Source organism: Hydractinia symbiolongicarpus, chromosome 1 (assembly GCF_029227915.1).
Source record: "Hydractinia symbiolongicarpus strain clone_291-10 chromosome 1, HSymV2.1, whole genome shotgun sequence".
Lineage (NCBI taxonomy): Eukaryota > Metazoa > Cnidaria > Hydrozoa > Anthoathecata > Hydractiniidae > Hydractinia > Hydractinia symbiolongicarpus.
This window is the reverse complement of record NC_079875.1, coordinates 23,812,919-23,835,270: the sequence shown is the minus strand read 5'-3', so window position 1 is coordinate 23,835,270 and position 22,352 is coordinate 23,812,919. Positions and strand designations below refer to the sequence as shown.

General features: G+C 35.3%; 4 protein-coding genes across 6 annotated transcripts; 3 read left to right on the top strand and 1 right to left on the bottom strand.

Moving 5' to 3' along the window:
- Positions 1 to 6: 6 nt before the first annotated feature.
- On the top strand, positions 7 to 6,598 carry LOC130647494 (DET1- and DDB1-associated protein 1-like). The gene is made up of 5 exons (XM_057453370.1): positions 7 to 148; positions 4,838 to 4,915; positions 5,015 to 5,072; positions 5,540 to 5,601; positions 5,899 to 6,598. Exons 1-5 carry the CDS (start codon positions 146 to 148, stop codon positions 5,995 to 5,997), a joined length of 300 nt encoding a protein of 99 aa, XP_057309353.1. The 5' UTR covers positions 7 to 145; the 3' UTR covers positions 5,998 to 6,598.
- Positions 6,599 to 7,249: 651 nt separating this feature from the next.
- Positions 7,250 to 14,658, top strand: LOC130647431 (uncharacterized). 2 transcript variants are annotated; one of them, XM_057453286.1, is made up of 12 exons: positions 7,250 to 7,746; positions 8,244 to 8,494; positions 8,582 to 8,693; positions 9,680 to 9,721; positions 9,849 to 9,890; positions 10,017 to 10,058; positions 10,510 to 10,628; positions 11,682 to 11,794; positions 12,925 to 12,970; positions 13,240 to 13,291; positions 13,810 to 13,856; positions 14,173 to 14,658. In XM_057453286.1, the coding sequence occupies exons 1-12, from the start codon at positions 7,509 to 7,511 to the stop codon at positions 14,470 to 14,472; spliced, it is 1,404 nt and encodes a 467-aa protein (XP_057309269.1). In that variant the 5' UTR covers positions 7,250 to 7,508; the 3' UTR covers positions 14,473 to 14,658. The 2 variants fall into 2 exon arrangements, with proteins under 2 accessions (XP_057309269.1, XP_057309276.1); XM_057453293.1 differs by lacking the exon at positions 9,849 to 9,890.
- A 2,978-nt stretch (positions 14,659 to 17,636) lies between these two features.
- On the top strand, positions 17,637 to 19,519 carry LOC130614142 (uncharacterized). The gene is made up of 4 exons (XM_057435584.1): positions 17,637 to 17,739; positions 17,855 to 17,935; positions 18,076 to 18,173; positions 18,621 to 19,519. Exons 1-4 carry the CDS (start codon positions 17,637 to 17,639, stop codon positions 19,398 to 19,400), a joined length of 1,062 nt encoding a protein of 353 aa, XP_057291567.1. The 3' UTR covers positions 19,401 to 19,519.
- On the bottom strand, positions 19,305 to 22,326 carry LOC130647452 (histone deacetylase 3-like). Of its 2 annotated transcripts, none has more exons than XM_057453325.1 (2): positions 20,981 to 22,326; positions 19,305 to 20,202 (listed from the first exon to the last, which is right to left on the bottom strand). In XM_057453325.1, exon 1 carries the CDS (start codon positions 22,250 to 22,252, stop codon positions 21,029 to 21,031), a length of 1,224 nt encoding a protein of 407 aa, XP_057309308.1. In that variant the 5' UTR covers positions 22,253 to 22,326; the 3' UTR covers positions 19,305 to 20,202; positions 20,981 to 21,028. The 2 variants fall into 2 exon arrangements, with proteins under 2 accessions (XP_057309308.1, XP_057309301.1); XM_057453318.1 differs by having other exon boundaries at positions 21,033 to 22,315.
- Between the last annotated feature and the right edge of the window lie 26 nt (positions 22,327 to 22,352).

Here is a 22,352-nt window from a genome sequence, read left to right as displayed (position 1 = left end):
TAATGTTAATCATTTAGGTTTGGGTAGTTAAGATCATATAAACAACGGTTAATAATTTTTGTGACTAAACAAGACCTGTGCGGCGTTTGCTGTTGGTGTGTTGTCTCAGTGCTGCCCAGATTTGTCTTGCCTTTTGGTATTCAGGATGGTAAGTTTTAGTTATCTTATATGCAGTTTATTTAACTTTTTAAAGGTACGTGAAGGATCATTATCCAATTAAGACCAACTAAGTTCGTTGACCAATTACGTCAACGAACCATACGCGAGTCAACGATTCAACTCATTCCAGGGAATTGACAAAACGATTCAACAACAGTCAAGAAGAACAGCAAATTAGGCTATCTAACCTAATTAAGCTATCTTCTCCTAATGTATTGATTGCCTAATTAGGATATGATAATTATTTTTACACTTGTTGAAATTTTAAAGGAGCATCCTGGTCACATACTCAAAGACGTGTTGCTATACGGAGTTTGGTTTAGCTATAGCTACAGAGTGAATGTTCTTAAAGTGAAATATTGCAATATATGACTGTTTAAAACTATTTCCGAAAAAAAATAAAAAGTAATCACCATAAAGAACAAGTTGTAGCAAACAGATTAGGGCATACAGATTATGAGATATGGCATACAGATTGTGAGATATCCGCATACAGATTGTGAGAATTTGCCTGGCAGAGCCGGGGGATCTGGGGGCTGAAGCCCCCCCCCCCCCCTCACTTTTTTGCCAAGAATTGGTGTTTTTTTTTGGTTGTCATGTGTTTTCATCAATATATACATATGCTCTGTATGAGATCAACAATGCTTCCAATGGACTAACAAACTAGACCTGATCAAAATTGCCAACGCATTTGTTCCATTGGATGACAACAGAAAGCGAGTATTCAAAAAAATTATAAGGGAGGACTGGTAGTTGTCATATACTATAGCCTTTCTCTGCATTATCTTTATTTTGCTTTGGTGTTACTGTTCTGACTCAACTACGGACACCGACCCAACTTTGGACACAGGACTGAACCGTCTTTAGACAGGACGGTTCGCAGTTGGGATGGCCCATCTATTGACGGGCCCGGTCCAACTTTGAACAAATGTGTGCAAATTTGTCTTAAGTTGGTCCAGGTCCAACTATTGACAAAGGAATCTCCCGCTTTTAAAAACTGTGTCATCTGATAGGACAAACTCAACTTTACATAAAAAACTCTTGCAATTTTAGAAAGTGTGTCATAAGATAGGACAGGCATAACTATTAAGAAACAATTCCCATGCTTTTAAAAGACTGTTTCATAAGATGGGACAGGCCCAACTATTGACATAGGACTTATGCTGTCAAAAATTGTACCAAGAAAAGGAACAGGTCTAACTATTGACACTTTTTAGAAATAGCCACAACATGGGCCAGTCTGAAGACTCCCACAATAAAACCTTGTGACGTAGGCAACACACTAACAAATTTTAGAAATATAGAAGACAAGACTAGCACAACTGTGGACAAATGCAGTAAATAAGTACTTGCGACTATTTCTATTACTTAAAGAATGATCTAGAATAAACAGTTAACATCTACATACATGTGCTGTGTATATACTTCTCTATCCCCTCCCTAGTGGGAACAGGATGAAAATCTCGTTATAATATGTACAGAAAGGCTCAGTCCTTTTAAGAAACGTAAAGAAAGGCTACTTGTTTAGTCCTTTGTTGTTAAAATCTAAGAGGCAGCGAAATGCAAGTGGCATCTTTTTTGACGCCGGCGGTGTGGGTGTGTGTGAAAGGGCTTGTGTGCAGTCGTTATTTGAAGGTGCAACTAAACTCTCAGTGGAGTTGATCGGCGTAGGAATAGGTTTGATTTCTTTTCGTTGATCTATTATCTTGAAAGGATTGTCTTGCTCCTTTGGCTCTGGTGCAGAGGAAAGGTATCGCAGATCCTGGAGTATGCTCCTTCTGGGTGGTCATGGGTTGGCAGGGTTGTATTTGCGAAAGAATCGTTGATTTCTGAGGGTGATCCTTCCAGATCCATCTATACACGGATACCATACTGGTCAAATTGTTTGACCTCAATCACTACTCAAGTTTTGTCCCATTTCGTGGGGTGCGGTCTAACTGGGTTTTGGATTCGCACATAATTCCCAACAGCTGGTGAGGGTACATGAGGGGTGTGCAATGAGAGACATTACTCACAACACATGTGGCAGTTCCTTAATAGTATAGTATAGTGTATTCTGACAAAATTTCAGGTTACAACAACCTCTAGGGTCAGCTCGTAATAAATAGATAAAAAAAACAAACCAAAAAACCAAAAAAAAAACCAGAAAATAAAAATAATTAAATAATAAACTCCCTGGACAAGAATGCAAGCTCGGTAAAGAACATGGATAAGATTTGAATAAACCTTATAGCAGCTACCTAAAAGCAATTGAACAAGGAGGCTTCTCAGTCAATTTGAGTAAATACATTTACACTGCGATTTCGAATACATCTGTGTACCAGGCATAAAATACTATGATTTTAAATTTTTAATACTTTTTAAAATGTAATTGGTAAAATATTTAACTTTGCTTTAGATTATAAATAAAATTTGAAAAAAAGGCAATTAAAAAAAAAAAATAATGATCGCAAAACAATTAAACAAACACAAACAAACAAGAAAAGAGTATGATAATAACGAAATTAGTGAGGTTAATCTCAAAAAAAAAAAAAAAAAAAAAAAAAAAAAAATTATGCATCCCCTCTAGTGGCCAATGTATCTTGCCAAGTTGGGTGCGGCTTATAACGTCCCGGCACAACGGGATGCAAGACGCACATGACCAGTGATAACTTTATTTGCGGCTCGGGACAGTTTTGGCACTGCAGTGTGGCACGTTGGAGGCCGTCAATGTCCAAAGTTTCATTGGGTCCTGTGTTGGTCATTATCAATCTCTTTAAAGTCTTAACTCCGATCTCAGCACGACAATTAGAATGTGGATAAGCTGCGGAAGAAAGCCGATGATGGACTTTCCAACTGTTTAGAAACTTGTCGGTTTCATGTGCAACAAACTCAGGGCCAGCGACTTTAGTCAAGGGTTTTGTAAGTTTTTGTGCATGTAGTGCAGGGTATGGAATATGGTAAGATTTAATATCAAAGAATGTAATTTTGTATATACTGGGCAACCATGGAGCCAGGAAATTTTTCTTTTTGATTTTGAAGAGTCAATTCTAAAGTTTAGCTCAAAAGACATTTACGGTAGCAGTTACCTTTGTCACGTGTCTCTTATTAAGATTTTTTGTTTGCTGCATGTCCAACTTAAATATCTCTATGTGGCATATGAAGCAGTATCTACGTTGCTTACATTTATTCAAAGAGGCCACCCACAAATGTCAGGTTGACGTTTCTCATGGCAACTTGAGCCCTAAGTTTCCTTTAATAAATATATTTGGGCTCAGCATCCCTTATAATTTGAAATGTTTAGTAGACTTAAGCTGTTCCAAAACTCTATCACTAACAGAAAACTAGACCTTTTGCATCCCATGTCATCTGTTTCAGGCTGGATTAATTTTTTTTGCCATAAAAATATAAGAATGTGCGTTCTCAGACAGAGGTTATGTAATAAGCTAAAACCCTTTCATCATCTGATTTAAAATGTCATTAATTAACCCCCAGAATTGTTAGGGAAGAACATCACCTAAGTCAGCAGTGAGTCATTACTGCAAGGAGTTTTTTGATGGCCCTCTCAATTCAATTTGTTTTTTTTAAAGAGATTTGTAAAGAGGTAGGGGAGAAGTTTACAAAATTCAAGGACTAATTTCATTAATTGAACCCGGAATGGATCTTCAAAATTTTTACAAAAACTAAAAGATTCAAATTTATACAAAAATAAACAATTAAGGACATCAAATAGTAATTGGCAATAATTTAGAATGTCCCTTTGTCTTTCTAAAAAAAATAGCTGGCTTCATAGCTTTGTGAATCAATTCAACGACTTTGCTCACTCACTTTTTGTTTTTAACTGAAGATGTTGCGTTGTCATGAAGAAATGGGGGTCGTGAAGTCACAAAACCATTAGAATGTCAAGCTAAAAGGGGAGGGTAACTAGAGAACACCGGAGACAAAGTTTGGACTCATTTCCCTAAGTTGGCTCACCTGTTTTGGAACCAGGTGTTGATGATATCCTCAAAAAAACTGCCACCTTATCTCTTCAACCATTTGATAAAAGTTTATTATAACATTGTTTTGATCACCAAGATCTACACATGTAAAATTTCTAAAAAAAAAAATTTTTGAAATATGGATGGGTTGTCGATGATTTCGTCAAAATATATGCTTGTAACTGTTTTTCGCTAATTAAATAGATTTTTTCAATGGCCTTTTAACTAGTTATGGTATTATATAGACGGATTAATTGACCCATGGAAAGATCCACTGGATTGAAAAGCAAATATGTAAAGAAATAAATTACATTTTTTTGTGTAGAGCTTGAATCGTTACAAAAATATTGATAATAAGTTTTTCACCAACCTGTCCATTACGATGGCATGTCCCAGTTGTGGGGAATTTCGTTTTTTGGTCTGAAACTTATATAAGTGTAATGTAATGGCTATTTTATTAAATGTATTGATGCCAGTGAAATGTATAAGCATAGAGATATTTGGTAGCTACAAATAAGGCATAAAAACATCCCCTCTGCTATTGTTATCAAATACGGGAAACAAAAGAAAAAAAATGAAACATGTCAGTGTCATTAATATTTGCAGATCGCTCTATCTTATACAAGAACATGCAGTAATGCAATTTCTAAGGTATTTTGTTCTGCATCTAGTTTTTGTATTTATAATATTTTTCCTTTACTCAAGCTTCTTGTTTTTAGGCAGAGAAATTCTTGAAAGAACTACCATCTTTTAACAAAGAGAATTTTTCAAAATTTAAATCAGACGATCATACAAAAGTTTGTTTCTTTTATTTCCCTCTCTTTTTTTGTTTAAATTGTTAGCTGATTACAGCGCTTGGTCTTGTGTGTTATTTATATTTATTCTTTTTGTTTTAGTGTCGAAAAGCAGTCTCATACATTCAAACAAAGGAAGTTGATGATGATGAACCTCAAGGTATGGGCGTTTTAGAATGGTAGTATTTATACTGTTAAAGTTTGACGCTAGTCAGTAGCTCACTTTTTGCACTTATTTAAAAAATCCTGTTAGCAGGTGCCTTGTAAACGTCTTCTTAAGCTAACCTCACCTGACAGTGAGTCGTCTTGAAGGTTCACTAATTGATGAACTTGGGTAATAAATTTAAAAAAATCTTTAAAAGCAACAATAACAAATAAAAAAACAACAATGAAATTAAAAAAGTATGGCTGAGCGGGAAATGTTGAAGTATAAATTAACCAAGTAAAAAGACGGAAAAGTAAGCAAACAGATTTTTAAGTCAATTTTCAATACAGCCTGACAGTTGTTAATTCGCCATACTCCTACGTAAATTACGATATTACTTTGCTAAAGATTAGATATTAGATATATATTTAAAAAATAACAAATTTGTTACATATATTGAAAGGCTTGTATTTTCTTTTCAGTGATAGTAACAGACAAAACGAATATTTTGCTGAGGTATCTGCGTCAACAACTCGTCGATAAGGTAACTCATCTAGTGTTTTGCATTGCTTCTAACATTTTGTTACTTTTAGTATAAAAAATTAGAGAGGGGATATGTAAAGAAGTACTTATTTATTTATTAGATGAAAAGTGGCATTGGTTATAACGAAAAAAGTTCTCTCTTTTTTCATGTTTTACGAAAATGAAAGTGCTTACTAAATTGCTTTTCATAAGAATAGAAGCATTACACTATGCTGCTTAAACAAAAATTCGACTTCCAAAAACTTTTAGACAATGTAGGTTCTAACAGTTGTTTTACTGCTTTTTCTCTTTCTACTAGAACTCTCAGAGTAAGCGCAGAGGTTTGAACCCATCGTCAGATATTTCGCCGCGGGAAAAAATCCTTCGACTTGATACAGATCAGAGCGGGAATGATTAATAATGGTAAAAGTACGCATTCGCGGATAGTATACATTGGATGTGATTGGTCCCTGCAACTCTGAATAATTTACGCCGGAATATTTGGTGACAGAATGACGATGCGTAACCTAAATTATTTCTCCTGTCTTTATTTTTGATTTTTGTTTCATTAAGACTCTAAGAAGATATAACTCTCAGTACAAACAGCCTCGCACGAGAAGCAATCATTTGATAAACAACGCTTTCTGTTTCCACACGTTCCATTTTTTTAGCTATGGAGTAAAAAGAAAATTATGAGTAAATATCACAGAACGTTTTATCGTTTGGGTGGGATTGCCGATTGCAACTAAATTGGAATAATCCCGAAAGTTTCGGACAAAAACGTGCATTAAAATGCCAGTGTAAACGCCCCATATGTTATATATTTATGCGGAAGCCTTACGTTTGTGATATTTGCTTTGTGGCGAGACCAGTTTCAATTAACGATGTTGAATTGTGTCTGGACTGCAGTAGGATTTTTTTTCTTTTAAAATTTGCAAGTTTGTTTTCGCCATTAGAACAATAGGTGAAAATAATGTATATATTTGTTAAAATTCGAGAAATATCAATAGATATATTACCGTCTTGTTTCCTCTTTGTTTTATCGGAACCAAGCCCATCACTGTTATTATCACTATATACTTTCCCTACATAATGGTATCTCTTTAGCTTGCAAGGACCTATAAAAAGTTTTTGGAGATAAACGGAGGAAAAACTTGAAGGGATAAAAGATATAAAATTTGTCACATTTTTTTACCTATGTTTTTTTTACAGTGTTTATAAATTCAGCTTTTTTAAGTTTCTTAATTTGATAGAATAAGTAAAACTTTTATAAATAACTATATTGTAGGTTTCTTGGTAAAGTTTAACCCTAGTGGCTTAATTTTTGTTTTCAACCAAACCTAGGTCCTTTTCGGTTTGGTTGCTTATAAAGAAAGGTGCAGCCTCTGATAAAACTGATGGAACAATTCAATTTTCACGATCAATCGGAGAGAGAGAAATATAGATCATTGGATAACAATATTAATTCCCACAATGATTGTTGCTTAATTAATTAGTTAGCGTAGTATGTATACAGACATCTGTTTGTAGCCTCGTATTTACTTCTCATAGGGGTGGAAGAACCCTGGGCACGATATTGACAAGTCATTGTATCTCTTCTTCATGTTTTTTTATAAAATTCGTGAAAATTAATTTTACCGAACAAGTCATTTCTAACAATTTCACAACCTCGTCCCCAGGACTTCTCATAGGGGTGGAAGAACCCTGGGCACGATATTGACAAGTCATTGTATCTCTTCTTCATGTTTTTTTATAAAATTCGTGAAAATTAATTTTACCGAACAAGTCATTTCTAACAATTTCACAACCTCGTCCCCAGGAAACATGTCCTATAAGAGATTTTAATCACCTTCAAGAGAGATGGCTTTGTTTTTTTTAAAGGAATGACTAAATTGGCATTTAAAGACATTGAGAACAACGTTGTGAACCATGATTTATAATTGGATTGTTATTTGGCTAGTCACCAGTTTTCTTTTTGCGTTACCTGTTCATCAGTGTTACTCTGTGTCGCGCATGACATCTGGAGACATTGTCAGAGATTTTGTCTCTAATTGTAGTGAAATAAATGCAAAAATTACCAATGCAACAGGATGCTTGTGCCCATATAACGGAACTTTTATATCTCATCAAAATCTATCCTCGTGTCATCCAAACGTGAATAAACTAGGTAAGCACTCTCATCCGCAGACCTTATTTTTTTTTTCTTTTACTTTTTTTCAAAACCCAGAAAATAATTGGCAAAACGGTAGTGCGTAATGGGCGTAACTTTTTGAAGTTTTGAACTATTTATAACGTGCGAACCTCAAATATGATATTTCACAATGTTAAAAATGCGGCTATAGACAGTTTTGGGGCAATTGGGTTAACTGTTCTAATGTTATTAAAGTGTGTCATCCGGAATAATCATGATTGTTTTCTCCTACTTTTGCAAGGGAAATTAATCAGCCTTTTAATTCTTTGGGTGCAACTGCTGATTATGAAAACTAGACCTGAAGCTGTCCTAATATTTAATATATACTCAACGTATAATTGTTAATCCTGTTTAAACAAGATACTTTTAACTTCCCATAATTCTTTTCTGTAGAATTATACATCAAAAGAATTGAAGAAGTTAGTGAATATTCTAAAGAAGAAGAAAATGTGTAAACTTGAAATTTTTTTTAGACGCATTGGGACTTCGCAATATATATTCAGTTCCACTCGCGAAACTTATCAACGGCACGTGGCGATTACCAAACAGACCAATGATGTTTCTTCGTAACAACCAGACTGTCAATATAAAACGATGTCCTTCTCTCTTTATAGACAGTAACAATTCCAGTTATGAATACATGGTTGATTACGGGTGGATGAAGGCATATGAATATAATTTTTTTCGGATAACAACGGATGCGATGAACAATTATCATATAAAGGTAGAAAACAGTCTCCTGCCCAGTCTCCAACCCCCAAATAGTTTCTAGTCAGAATAATGTTGTTCACATGCCATTCCTTCTTTTTAGCTACAGGGTGATTCGATGTACTGGGGAGGATTTTTGGTCAGAGTTTGGCTTGATTGCAGAACAAATTCCAGTAAAATAAAATTCAGTTTTCTTTTGAAGTTCGAAGGAGAAGGTAATTTTTATCCCAATCAAACACTTGAGTTATTTATAAGTTTTCAAATCGTTATTCTGTAACCTCCAATATATAACCATCTGAATATACAATTGTAGGGGGGGCGGAGGGCGGAGGAGTTATAACACTAATTTTACTATTTATTTTACAACCTGATTTTTTTTACTAATTATCAAGATTGAAAAATGTTTCAGTAAAGAATGTCACGCGCAATTTCTAATTAATGTCTTCAAATTTTATAAAAAATCGCCGACCTTTTCCGGTATACCCAGTCCCCCACCACTACAAAAGGTATCAAGCGCACTTATCAACATGGTCCCATGTAAAAAGATCTTATGAGGTAACCAAAAAGTACATTCCACCTGACATGGGGTGCCTAAAAGTATGTAAAGTAATCAATACACGACCTCGTTCATGTGTTTATATGAAAAAAAGATGTTTTTGTTGCAAATTCAACGTATCAAATTGTGTTAATGTATAAGCAAAACAGGGAAAAGAAACAATCGCAAAATTGCTTAGAAATTAACATCCCGAAATGTTTTTATTTTTCATGCTAAAACTGTTCTTACTTTGTTTTTTATTTTTCGGAAAAATTTGAGACTCCTATTCTTATTAAATTGTGCTTATAAAAAAGTAGATGTACTCTGGAATCGACAAAATAAACAATTAGGGAAGGGAGGGGGGTAGCCAACACACGGTTGTTTTAAAAATAAGCCAGCTACAGAAAATTCCAACCTCCTTGTAAATACTCATGACGTTAACTTCTTCTGAAAGTAGTTAGTTTTAATACTATTCTTGCTTTTGTATGAGGTTATGGAAGAGGTTAGGGTGATCAAGGGAAGAAAAATCCTCAAAAGCAAGTTTAAATGAGCGAGAATATGGTTGGGGTGTTGGGGTTATAAGAAGTTTAGCAAACAGACAACCAATAATAAAAAAACTTTAAGAGCAAGACAAATAATTTACGAACGTCTAAATTTGATTTTTAGTAGTGTATACAATTCCCTTCACTGGTATTACAGAAACACCAGGTAATAATTTTTACTTTATATCATCCACTTACTATACACCATTCACAAAATTCAGCAGTCGAAAGCTGTTACACTTCTACCGATCTATAAAAAACTTACAAATAAAAACCCTTAAATTTGTTTTTAGTAGTATACACAACCCCCGTCGTTAATCGCACAGAAGCACCAGGTAAAAACTTTCACTCTATCGATTCACTTACTATACACCATTCATAAAATTCAGCAGTCGAAAGCTGTTACACTTCGCCTGATCTATAAAAAACGTAAATTTAAAAACCCGTATATTTGTTTTTAGTAGTATACACAACCCCCGTCACTGATCAAACAGAAGCACCAGGTAAATATATTTATTTTATGAGTTCTTTAATTCCCATGTTTTTATATGTGCAGTCTACAACTAACAGGCTTGCTACGTATCAAACACCAAGCTATAGCAGACACCAAGCTATAGCAGACACCAAGCTATAGCAGACAAATGTTTCGCAACTCCTAATACTGGCATACTGATTTGCTGCGGACACGTGTGTTAGCGTGGAGTAAATTATGCATGTAAATTATTATCTTATGCATTCTCGTCCCCGGAGCTCTTTGAGCTAAAAACCTCGAAAATACTTTCGAGTTTATCTGTTTATTTGCGGTTATAGATAGGTCTCATTGTAGTTACACTTTTCTTCTTCTCTTGTTATCTCATGGATGACAACAGACAAGGTCAAAATGCGAGTTATTATATTTCTTTAATAAAAGCCTCCTCTTCTCCACTTTCAACTGTTTATTTAAACACTTATTAGTTGATACAACGCTTCAACCAGAAACGACTCTGCCGAAACCGCTTCCTAAAACAAAACCTGAACCGCCGACAAAAACGCCTTCGACAACTACGTCACAACAGCAGAGAACCACAGCTATAGTAAGTATCTAAAAATATCTAGTATGAAGTATTCAGAAACTGACCAATTCTAATTATCCCTGTTGGGATTTTCTGGACCGTACAATCTTGGAAGGGGAGAACATAAAATCCGAGACATAAAACACAAACATGCATGCTAAAAAATGTGCAATCATTACTGCAATCGTAGAAAGGCCATTATTCACAAATTTCGGGTCTTCGTGGTCCTCAACGTAGATTTTTCCGGTCTACGGGCGTGCTAAAGAATGTGACTTGCAAATTTTCAACACTCTCTGCCTGTCCTACGTAAGTGCAAAAGTAGCGACTGCTTGGCAGTTTTGTTCATATTTGGTTAGTGAGGAAAAAACTGCCTTCGCCTCAATAGTCCTTTTCATAATTGCGGTACTGATGACGTCATACATATAGTCTGCAAGATAAAATTTCTAGTTTGCATTATATTATATTCTCCGGCCTATTTCATTTCTATGTTCTTAATAGTAAAAATACAACTTCAGCCTTATTTTATTCTTTTTTGTGGAAATTTTTCCTTGATTTATTTAATGTGTGTTTATATCCAAAATTAGTGTTTTTGTTGATACTTGAGCTCTATAATTGTGTTTATAGACAATCGAGCCAAAGTAAAAAAAGGAGCATAAGTAATTTTAAGCTCGAGAAATTAGCTAGTGAAACTTTATTATGAGAGATTGACTGATCAAACCCAGCTTTCCAAGACCCATTATAAGGGCGATACCCAAAGAAAAAAACACAAAGTAATAATTGCATCCATGACTATTTGGAGACAAGTCCTCCCGCGCTCAATCTCGTGATACCAACTTTCTTAAAGTATAATCACAGTGTCTCTCCGCCATCTCGATTATCGTGGATGCCAGTAAACCAAAACATCTTCCAATATCGCTTTTATTATTTTCATCGGATTGGTATTTGGTCAGATGAAGAATCTGAATAATCTGCGAATTGTTTAAACGAATGTTAACAGAAGTAATACAGATGCTATTGTAAGAATGTTTGAGTGAACCCAACTAACTTGGAATCAGTATCTTTTGTGTGTTTTAGGATGAATCTGGTGAAACAAATCAGAATAACATTGGAGCCATAGTCGGTGGAGTTGTTGGTGGGGTTGTCTTTCTAATTTTACTTGTTGCTATACTTTGCTGCTTGAACAAAAGGTTGGTTTACACAGGGAAAAATTGTTCCTTTCAAAATACTTGCACACACTTTATTTATTTATTGCCTTGAACACATGACATGGCTTGATCACTTTTCCATGACTTCCCTTGAACACATGACATGACCTGAGCATTTTTCCATGACTTCCCTTGAACACATGACATGGCTTGATCACTTTTCCATGACTTCCCTTGAACACATGACATGGCTTGATCACTTTTCCATGACTTTCCTTGAACACATGACATGGCTTGATCACTTTTCCATGACTTCCCTTGAACACATGACATGGCTTGATCACTTTTCCATGACTTCCCTTGAGCACATGACATGGCTTGATCACTTTTCCATGACTTCCCTTGAACACATGACATGACCTGAGCACTTTTCCATGACTTCCCTTGAACACATGACATGGCTTGATCACTTTTCCATGACTTCCCTTGAGCACAATGACATGGCTTGATCACTTTTCCATGACTTCCCTTGAACACATGACATGACCTGAGCACTTTTCCATGACTTCCCTTGAACACATGACTTGGCTTGAGCACTTTTCCATGATTTCCCTTGAACACATGACATGGCCTGAGCACTTTTTCATGATTTCCCTTGAACACATGACATGACCTGAGCACTTTTCCATGACTTCCCTTGAACACATGACATGGCCTGAGCACTTTTCCATGACTTCCCTTGAGCACATGACATGACCTGAGCACTTTTCCATGACTTCCCTTGAACACATGACTTGGCTTGAGCACTTTTCCATGACTTCCTTTGAGCACATGACATGACCTGAGCACTTTTCCATGACTTCCCTTGAACACATGACTTGGCCTGAGCACTTTTCCATGACTTCCCTTGAGCACATGACATGACCTGAGCACTTTTCCATGACTTTCCTTGAACACATGACTTGGCTTGAGCACTCTTTCATGATTTCCCTTGAACACATGACATGGCCTGATCACTTTTCCATGACTTCCCTTGAACACATGACATGGCCTGATCACTTTTCCACTTTTTCATGACTTGGCAACCTTTCCTGTTTAAGTGAGAAAAGTCTGCAGAGAAGTAACATACAAAGTAGTTAATTGCCAATATTTCGATTGCCTTATTTTTTTAGACGGGTCGAACGCAAAGAACTTTCTCGACCATCACCTTGGACCATTGTATGTAGTCGGTGAAGTTATTTTTTCTGCAAACAAGTTTAATGAACATAAAATTATCAACAGCGTTTGCTCTGTCATTGTATAACTTTTGGTGCTTTTTTGTTCGATTTAACGGGATTAAAGCCATAAATTGATAGGGTTCTCGCCTTACCTACTTCCTAGTAAGTTGTAAAAGTGTTTGTTCTTTTTTTTGGTGTAAAATCAATATTAAGATTTTGGAAAGCTGAATAAGGTTGTCGGAAATTGTCGTATACTCTCTTTTTCTTTAGGAAGCAGATAATCCGATAGAATTTCCGATGAATTCGGATCATAAAATTAAACGTGAGAACATATGTTGTTGACATACTTACGTTAATGGAAGAAAATGTTTGTGGAAGAAACTTTTATCTTCTTTTCTCATATTTTCAGTAATCAAAAGTCTGCATCTTCACTATTTCAAAGAATTGGAATATCTGAGAAATGTTCTTAGCATCAAAAAAGAATGAAAACAACAAACGTTATTTGACTTAAGATTTCTCGTTTTTTGATTTTTTTGTACTGAAGAACTTCCACGTCTCAAGAAATATCCACGACTTGTGTTTTGCTAATTTTTAATTTCCAAAAGCATAAAATTAGCGATAATGACCAAAGAACACGAAAAACGCAAAAGTTTCTGCCGCGAAGATATTTGCCCGTAAGATTTTGCCGGAAAAAAAGTCTCGCTTCATAAAGCACCCTATTTTTTGTGGAAAAAAACGCTTGCAAGTTCTCTAAAAATTTTTTTCCGCAATTTTTTTAACTTTTTTTCCTTAAAAGACCTATCGCAATTTATGTCAATTTTATACATTTGTCTTACGCAGCGAATGGTGGTAATGAAGGAATGCAATACATTCAACCAAACGAATGGGTACGTCTGACGTGAAAATTTTGTTTTATCTAGTATAAACTTGTAACAAACGCGAAATACGGCCTATAACTTTTTACAGGCTTCATGCACAAGTTATCACAAGCTCTCGCAACACTTCTGGCAAATCTATATATATATTCTAAACGCACAAAGAGAAGCTAATCTTTCCTTTTTTACCACAAAGTAATTAGTAATGCCTTAGAGAGTAAATCTGAAGTTGGTGACTTTAGGATTGAGTGATTAAGGATTGAGTTATTAAGAGTTTTTTTTCTACAAATTCTATTAAGCAGGTTAGCAATTTTTATTTCTCTTTTAGGCGTCTTTCAACAACAACTTGGATATACCACAGAACCCTCCTCCTGTACCAGATTCACCACGCCCATCTCAATATCATTCCTACGAATATCCTGTAAATGATGCATATCTACCGCTTAGCAACGACGAAGGAACAATGAAAAACTCCGAAGGTGCATATGCTGATCTAAAATATGGTGTTGTCCCTTCCAACTACGCATCAGGCAGTTATGAGCACCCTAGTTTGAATCAACAACAGTGTTCCAAAGATTTATATATGGAATTTACGCAAAACGGAGCTCAAAGCTCGTACAGTGAATAAAACACCAAAGCGACAGGGTAAAGTGATACATACCAAGTTTTATCTGATTCTTAGTCTATAAATTTGCGAATAATCTTTATCTCTATAAAGCTTCGAGTTGCAACGCAGCAATCTTGAACTGAAAGAAAAAAATGAACGAAGGGTGGAAAAAGTACCAAGCATTAACCCTAACCTTTAAGTTAAGCATGTTTTGGCACTGTTAAATAGTCTGTATATATTCTCAATGAAAAACATAAAAACCATTCTGACGGAATTCTTTTCTCTGAAAAACCTGTTGAGCATTCCTCATCTACACCTGCTGCGTGGTTAAGTCTCAGTTTCGCATTTCAAAAATACACACCGTAAATGTTCTAATCGACGCCTGGAGCGTTTATTAATTTTCAAGGTTTGGAAATTATGTTTATTGGAGAGGGCGTTAATAAAAGAGGGACGTCTATTTAAAAACTTTACTTTGTATATATTTATAAATATATTTTAACGTAAGTCAACGGTTACGAACTCTTTGTCCCTGAAATCTTCAACATGAAGTCAATGAGCAAAAACGCATACTTGTGCGGATCGCTGTCTGATAAAAGACGTGTTTGAACGTGCTCCCTGAATCAATAAATTAACTCATTTTTTGTTTATTTAAAAGTTGAGAATTTTCATACGGAAGCATCATGTTTACCAAAACAAATGAAGCTTTCTCATATTTTACTGAGGTGGCAAAAAAGAAACGGTAAAATACGACGAACAGTCAATTTACAAAAACAGCGATATCAAAGCCGAAAAAATAGAGTTTGGGCAGCGCTCGAATTCTTAAGCCTGTTTTATCATCTTCTAAAGGCCAGCTCAAATGCATCCAACATTTTATCCAGCATCGTAAACTTTTGATGTTGGATGAAATGTTGGATGTATTTGAGTTAAGCAAAAATTCCTCAAAAAGAAAAAAAGAAGAAAAAAATCATGTTGGATGATGTTGGATGAAGTTTGATCTCCGTCAAACTTTTCATCCAACACACTTTTTATGAAATTTTATGTTGGATGCATTTGAGTCAAATTTCATCCAACATTTTACAATTTTCGAATTATATTACGTAATTTTCGAATTTTCGAACACATTTTTGAACGTTTTTGACAATCGAATGTTTTCGGTCTAGTCTCACTAACTCTTTCCTTTGGCAAGATAAGGTCAAAAATTTTACTCAGTACAAATTCGATATCACCCACATCCATCAAGAACATTTCCCGAAATCCTTGTCTATCTTCTATCATCAGTTCTTGGATAATATTTTTAAATTCTCCTTTTTTTTCCTTTATTTTATCCAGTTTCGTGCTTTTTCCCTGGTCTGTTTTTCATCATCGGAATCTATCTCGTTTAAAATCATGATAGCTGCAAGGCCCTTCATGGTGAAATGTCAAATAATGAACACGTCATCTTGGATGAAACGTTTTAGATGAAACAACCCAAATGCAAATTTCGAACTTTTCAACTTTCGAAATTCAAACAAATTCTCATTCAAAAATCATCCAAAATTCGAACCAAAATGTTGGATGAAATGTTGGATGCATTTGAGCCGGCCTTAAACAAAAACAAAGCAAGCTACATTAAAGCGACAGTTACAAACAAACAAACAAAAACCCGAAGTTGGACTCGTTGTACCAGCAAAATTTGATGCTTTACTGACAATAAACGAACAGCTCAGAATTGGCAAAACCAAAGAAAAAGTTAATGCATAAGGAAATAAAAATTTTAATTCCGAAATAAAGCTACATTATTTTTTTTCTAAAAAATACCTCCTTTTGATAGCAAAAGGATTACAAACGGGTGTTAATAAGAGAAAGGGCGTTAGAACATTTACGATACAGACGATACAGGCGGAAATAGAAAAAAGAATTTTTTAGTCGTGTATAGCAAGACAGGGAATGTAGTACATAAAAAATCTAGCACATCTCAAGTAGTTTTCATAGTGCCTTAAGGGTCTATACTGAGTTTATTGGAAACATACAGCGGAAAAATCAAACTCAAAAATTTTGGTAGTAGTAGTATATATTTTATAGAGCTTTCACGTTGAATTTGACTATTATTAAAGACTAGTCGTTAACCCGTGGAAAAATTCACGGGGTCGCCCGTCCTTTAAATTTACCCGTCGCAACAAAGTGGATAAAAATATATCGCATTTGATATTCGTGCGCATTTTCAATATTTCGTGTTTCTGTTACGGGACGCCGCTTTCGCGGACACACAGACAGACGACGGCTATTATTAAAGAGAAAAGTTTAGAAAGTTTGAGTGCTAAGTTATAAGTCTCATAAAGAGTTTTTACGTCTTTGTGTGAGAAAAAAAGATTGGTATCGTCTGCAAACATCATAACATTTAAAAGGGTTGAGGTGTTAAAAATGTTGTTCACGTAGATCGAAAAGAGTAACGGCCCTAAAATTGATCCCTGTGGCACTCCACAACTTATTTTAGTTTTGAAAAAGATTGTTTAAGAGAAACACATTGTTTTCGATTTGTTAAGTAATCACTAAATCATTTCAGTGTTATTCTGTCAAGACCGTAATGTTGTAATTTTGAAACAAGAATTTCGTGATTAACTGTATCAGAAGCTTTTGATAGGTCCAATACTCCAAGCGTAAAAACATTTTTATCGAGGGTGGTAGAAATTTCCATTGCAAGTTGTAGTATTGAATCATTATTAGATTGATTTTTTTGAAAATCAAACTGTTTTTAAACAGAATTTCGTTAGAAGAAATATCTTCATAAAGTCTATTGTACATTATTCGTTCTAGAAGTTTAGAGAAACACGGTAAAATGGAGAATGGTCCATAATTGGACTTAATTGTTTCGTCTTCCGTTTTGAAGAGAGGCGTTACTCGCGCTATTTTTAGTTTGTCTGGAAATTTTCGGTATTTTAATAAAAGACTAAAAATGTAAAATAGACGCGATTCAATTCTATCGTAAACATTTTTAACAATGTTAACGCCCACGTCATCGAGTCCTGGTTATTTGTTGGTTTTTAAGGATAAAAAAAGCTTTGCGCATTTCTTCAATCTTTAAATTGGAGGTTGTTAGTTTTGTCTCACAATGTGGAAGGTAAGACCTGAAATTTTTAGAACTTTTTGGAATTTTCGATGCAAGATTTGGCCCAACAGATGTGTAAAAGTCATTTAGTGTATTTGCCATGCCAGTTGAAACTGTAACATTGAGTTATCGTCATGTAGCAGTCGAGATAGCGGACACGTCCAATTTGCATAATAATATGATGACACCAAAGAGGGTTGACCGTGAGCAAGAAAATTTTATTGGATACAAAATAAGATGCTTGAAAATAATTACCGCTGAAACCTCTGTATTCGTGCTACTTCTTACCGACTTGTTACTTTCCACCGTCTTCTTAAGTAAACGCTACGCTCAGTTTATTTATCCAGCTTTTACATACAAACTTTTCACAGTCTGTAAAAAAGAAAAAGTTAAAGAGTTGTAAGTAGCTTTCTCTAAAATATCACTTTTCAGGTATATAATAAAAATATATATATTTGCATATTTGTAGACATTTTATTACGTTGTTTGCCTCAGCACCATCGACACAGTAATAAAATTGAATTGGACTATATTTTTAGTGACGCAGAAGGACCTTTCATGGTTGAGCCTGACACGCAAGAGAACACTTTTAAAATTCACCACGATTCCGAAAAATAAAGAACTTTCCCGCCTTGTTGTATGTAATTTTAAAGTGTTCACTTTTAAGATTTTAAAATTCTTGTAACTCTTAGTTTGATCATAGAGATATATCTTTACAGTTTGATAAAAAATTGAAAAATACACGTACAAATATAGTGAAATAATCAGAAATGTGCTTCTATATAGGCTATATTTATTAACATAAACTATTAATGATAATGTAATGATACCTAGTTAAAAAAAAAATGGGGGATGTTTTGTGTACTTTTTTTATTTACTCAGTGACTGACATATAATCATGATTTAAAAAGTCTACCTTATCTTGATCAAAAAAACTTTAAAAGAAATTGACACATTTTGGCGGGAATTCAACATTGCTAAATTATAGAAAAAACTCTAGACTGGAGAGGTTTTTTCTTCCAGGAAATTAAACTTTTGTGTACATTTTATAAAGTCATAAAAAGAGTTATTTCCTAATTCTTAGAAGATGAACTTACTCGTTGCAGTTTGCTTCTTCTATCTCGCTGTCCAACACAAAACAAATGCCGCCATCAACGCATGCTCCAATAACATAACACACGAAAAACTTTCCTCGTGGACGGGCGCGGTAAAAGGCTTGATAGCTTTTCATCTAGATAGAACTGTTACTGATTGGACACTTGAAATCCAATTCGACCAATCAATAATCCGCTTTCAGCAATGGCTTGGTAAAATATATCCACAGGGCACACAAGCTGGCAACGCTGTTTATTTTGTTAAGCCTCTCCGTGGCCATGATAAGAAGTTACGAGCTGGCACAGTTTATATGGCGTACATCGCAAATTATGTGGGCACAAACGAACCTGAAGTGAAAGCGGCTGCTGTCTGTGGCTACTTTTCGTCCAAACCTTCAAAGGTAACGCCTAAACCGGATCTTTACCCACCCACAAACACATCACGAGTAACAGAAACCTGCCAGGAATCTGTTATTAACTCTTGGCCCGGTGGAGTGCAAAGGCGTTTATATATACCCGTGGTGGAGAACGTCAAAGACTGGATGATGGAATTACGCTTTGATGAAAAACTGCATTTTTTGGGACAATGGAGTTGCGAGAATTTAGTGAAAGATGGAGGTGTTTTTGTGTGTGAAAATCAACCCGACAATGGAGTGCAGAAAAAAGGGCGTTTGTTTAAGTTTGAATATATTCTGCAAACGACAACTTCAAATAAATTACTTCCAAGACTGACTGAAGTTTGGTTTGCAAGCTATCATTGTACAAAGTAGAAAAACATTCGTGTTTGTAAAGATATGGTACAAAGAAATTTTGTAAAATGAGATAAGAGAACATCTTTTGTGTCTTTTTAAGTTAAATTTTGCTCATCGGGCATAAAGAGCGCTGGTATTACGTGTTCTCATCTTGTTACAAACTATGTTCTATGATAAGAAAATTATTGGTGCGAAATTGAATATATTAATAGGAAAAGGTTTTTTTAAAAAAGTTTTTTATGGGGATGCCACCTGGAAAAAATAATGAAAAATAAATATATAAAAAACACACACAAAAACTTGCAAAAATTAATACATTTCAAGAATTCGTTGTATCATAGCAATAAAAAAACGCAAAATTTAGTTTCAGCGAAAATATGTTTTCTGTTCTAAAGTTTTTTTACCCAATACTGCAAAATTGGTCAATCTTAGTCTGCAAAATATCAATACATCTAAAAAATCAAGGATTCTTACTACACAGATTTTTCAGGTCACCTTTCAAGAAATCTATGTAAATTACTGCATGTAAACTATGAAAGGACCATTTTTAATCAGATATATAATTTAAAACATTTAATTTTAAGACAGTCTAAAATAATTCTGAGCTTTTCAATTGCAGGACTTTTCAGAATTAACATTTCGCCGGCAATCCTAAAAACTTATCATCGACTGGGTAAAAAAAATTAAACTAAATTAAGAGCATATAAAATATGGCGATTTAAAACATCGTCAAGCTGAAATATTTACATCGTCGTCGTCGTTGTTTTCCGTCTTGTCGTTATCTCGGTCGCCGTTATAATATTCGTTGACGGCTTCCCTTCTAAATATAAAAGAAATTAATAAATACATAAACAAACAAAAAATTTTTTTTTAACCCAAACGCCAAACTACACACGTCCCACTTTTAGAGAGGTAAGGCGCACGAATATGAAAGTAATCCGAAAGAAACAAAATTGTTAAGGGTGGCTGAAATTCAGGTAAAAAAATTAAACAACTGATCGGGCTAAAAATTTTAAAAGTTAATTAACCATGTTTTAATCCAAAAAGCAAATCTATAAAACAGTTTCTCATCTTCTTACACAGCTGTATTTTGTCTGTTCAATGGCTGCACCCGCAGTTTCATCTAATCTTTTGCAGAGTATTTTTTTTTCTTCATGCTAACAGACGAACGTATGCGCGAAATATCTATGCGGCAAAAATATGCAGAGGGGGTAATTCCTGTAGTTTTCCCACGAGCTAACGACAAAGAATGAAAGCATGTTTTGCTAAAGAATTTTCGTTAGTAACCAAGAAAATTGGAGTTGGTTACAAAGAAAACTATTTGGACTGTGTTAATACTTGTTGCTACGAACAACACGCCCACCCTGTTTGCACTACGATAAGAGGCTCTCATTTTATTAATAATGAGTTTGTTGTTTGTACGATATACAGGCGTTAGTAAGTTTAACTTATTGTGATTAAAGTAAACAATAAAAATATAATTAATTCCGCAACAGGAGCAAACAAGAAAAAGTATGACTTTATGCTCTTTTTATTACGTCAAAATTAAATTCTGCGGTTAAAAAAATTCGCGAATAACGGAAGTAGGCTTAACTTACTGGTACTTAATTATAAGGAAATCGCGAAATAAAGAGAGTGCAATCAACTCACTTCGTTTCGTCCATCGAACATCGAACGTCCGGATCGTCTTCTTTCACCGGTTCAAACGAAAATATATCGGGTGGTACATCTTGCATCTGAACGCTAGGAGCGCACTGCACAAACTTCAAGTGGTCAAAAACTGTTTGTTTAATGTTTTCTACGTATTGCTTACTATTTTGATTCGTGAAGTTACCCGACATAACTGGGCACAAGTTGTAATCAGGCGCAAAGAAATTGGCGTACTCGGACTGCATTGGGATTTGTTCATCCACGGGTTCGTCAACCAGTAATGCTGTTTCGTACGTCCAACATCGAGACACATTGCGAATCGTGTACCCGCCCCCGCCAAGCACCAACAACGGAATGCCGAATGATTTCACGTACTTTACACACTCACCGTGTCCTTTTATATTTAGCGAGAAACAACCCAGTCTATCTAACGCCAAAGAATCCGCGCCACACTGTAGCACAATGACTGACGGACGATATTTCTCGATGACGTTTTGGATGACGGGCTTAAACAGCGATAAATAACACTGGTCGTCGATGCCGTCTTTAAGAGGGACGTTTAAAGAATAATACCTGCCCGAATCCTCTCCTAACTCGTACATATCGCCCGTTCCGGGAAAAAAGAAATTACCGTACTTATGAAACGACACGGTCATAACGCGGTCGGTCAGGTAAAATGCTTCCTGCACTCCATCGCCGTGGTGGATATCTATATCGATGTACAACACGCGAGCATGATATTTCAAAAGTTCTAAAATAGCGATTACAATATCATTGACATAGCAAAATCCAGATGCTTCATACTTTTTGGCGTGGTGAAGCCCGCCCGACCAGTTGACAGCTATATCGCACAATCCATGGTTTAGCTTCACCGCACCCTGCAACGAAGCTCCGGTGTAAATGGAGCAGAAATCAAAAAGGCCGGGGAATATCGGACTGTCATCGCCGACACTAAACTTGCTCAAAGAGCTCGCAAATCCAGCTTTGTTAGTTGGAGTAACACGCTGTAAGAAGTGTATGTAATCGTCAGAATGAAACCTCGTCATGTCGTACGGCGTAGCATGGTACGGTCGGAAGATGTCCATTTTTTTGTGCAGCTCATATCCGAACACGAGGCTGTGCGTTAAAGATAACCTATGCGGTTTCATCGGATGTCCGGTGCCATAGTGATAATTGCCAACGTCCGGATCATAAAAATATGCAACTCTATTCTGCGGCATTCTTACACCACATCGTCGTATTATACTAAACTAAAGAAAAAAAAGAAGAAAAATAGCAAAAGTTTTATAAAATATTAAATGTTCAAACTTTAAATTGGTA

What these genes read in the sequence shown, in the direction of transcription:
- LOC130647494 (XM_057453370.1), top strand. An exon ending in AATCAGACGATCATACAAAA is followed by an intron (nt 4,916 to 5,014) that starts GTTTGTTTCTTT and finishes TTTTTGTTTTAG; the next exon opens with TGTCGAAAAGCAGTCTCATA. An exon ending in GTCAACAACTCGTCGATAAG is followed by an intron (nt 5,602 to 5,898) that starts GTAACTCATCTA and finishes TCTTTCTACTAG; the next exon opens with AACTCTCAGAGTAAGCGCAG.
- LOC130647431 (XM_057453286.1), top strand. Translation starts at nt 7,509, where the DNA reads ATGATTTATAATTGGATTGTTATTTGGCTAGTCACCAGTTTTCTTTTT. An exon ending in CTTTGCTGCTTGAACAAAAG is followed by an intron (nt 11,795 to 12,924) that starts GTTGGTTTACAC and finishes TTATTTTTTTAG; the next exon opens with ACGGGTCGAACGCAAAGAAC. An exon ending in GACCATCACCTTGGACCATT is followed by an intron (nt 12,971 to 13,239) that starts GTATGTAGTCGG and finishes CTTTTTCTTTAG; the next exon opens with GAAGCAGATAATCCGATAGA.
- LOC130614142 (XM_057435584.1), top strand. Translation starts at nt 17,637, where the DNA reads ATGCCAGTTGAAACTGTAACATTGAGTTATCGTCATGTAGCAGTCGAG. An exon ending in GACACCAAAGAGGGTTGACC is followed by an intron (nt 17,740 to 17,854) that starts GTGAGCAAGAAA and finishes CGTCTTCTTAAG; the next exon opens with TAAACGCTACGCTCAGTTTA. An exon ending in AAGAACTTTCCCGCCTTGTT is followed by an intron (nt 18,174 to 18,620) that starts GTATGTAATTTT and finishes CCTAATTCTTAG; the next exon opens with AAGATGAACTTACTCGTTGC.
- LOC130647452 (XM_057453318.1), bottom strand. Translation starts at nt 22,252, where the DNA reads ATGCCGCAGAATAGAGTTGCATATTTTTATGATCCGGACGTTGGCAAT. An exon ending in TGTTCGATGGACGAAACGAA is followed by an intron (nt 20,203 to 21,032) that starts GTGAGTTGATTG and finishes TTTTATATTTAG; the next exon opens with AAGGGAAGCCGTCAACGAAT.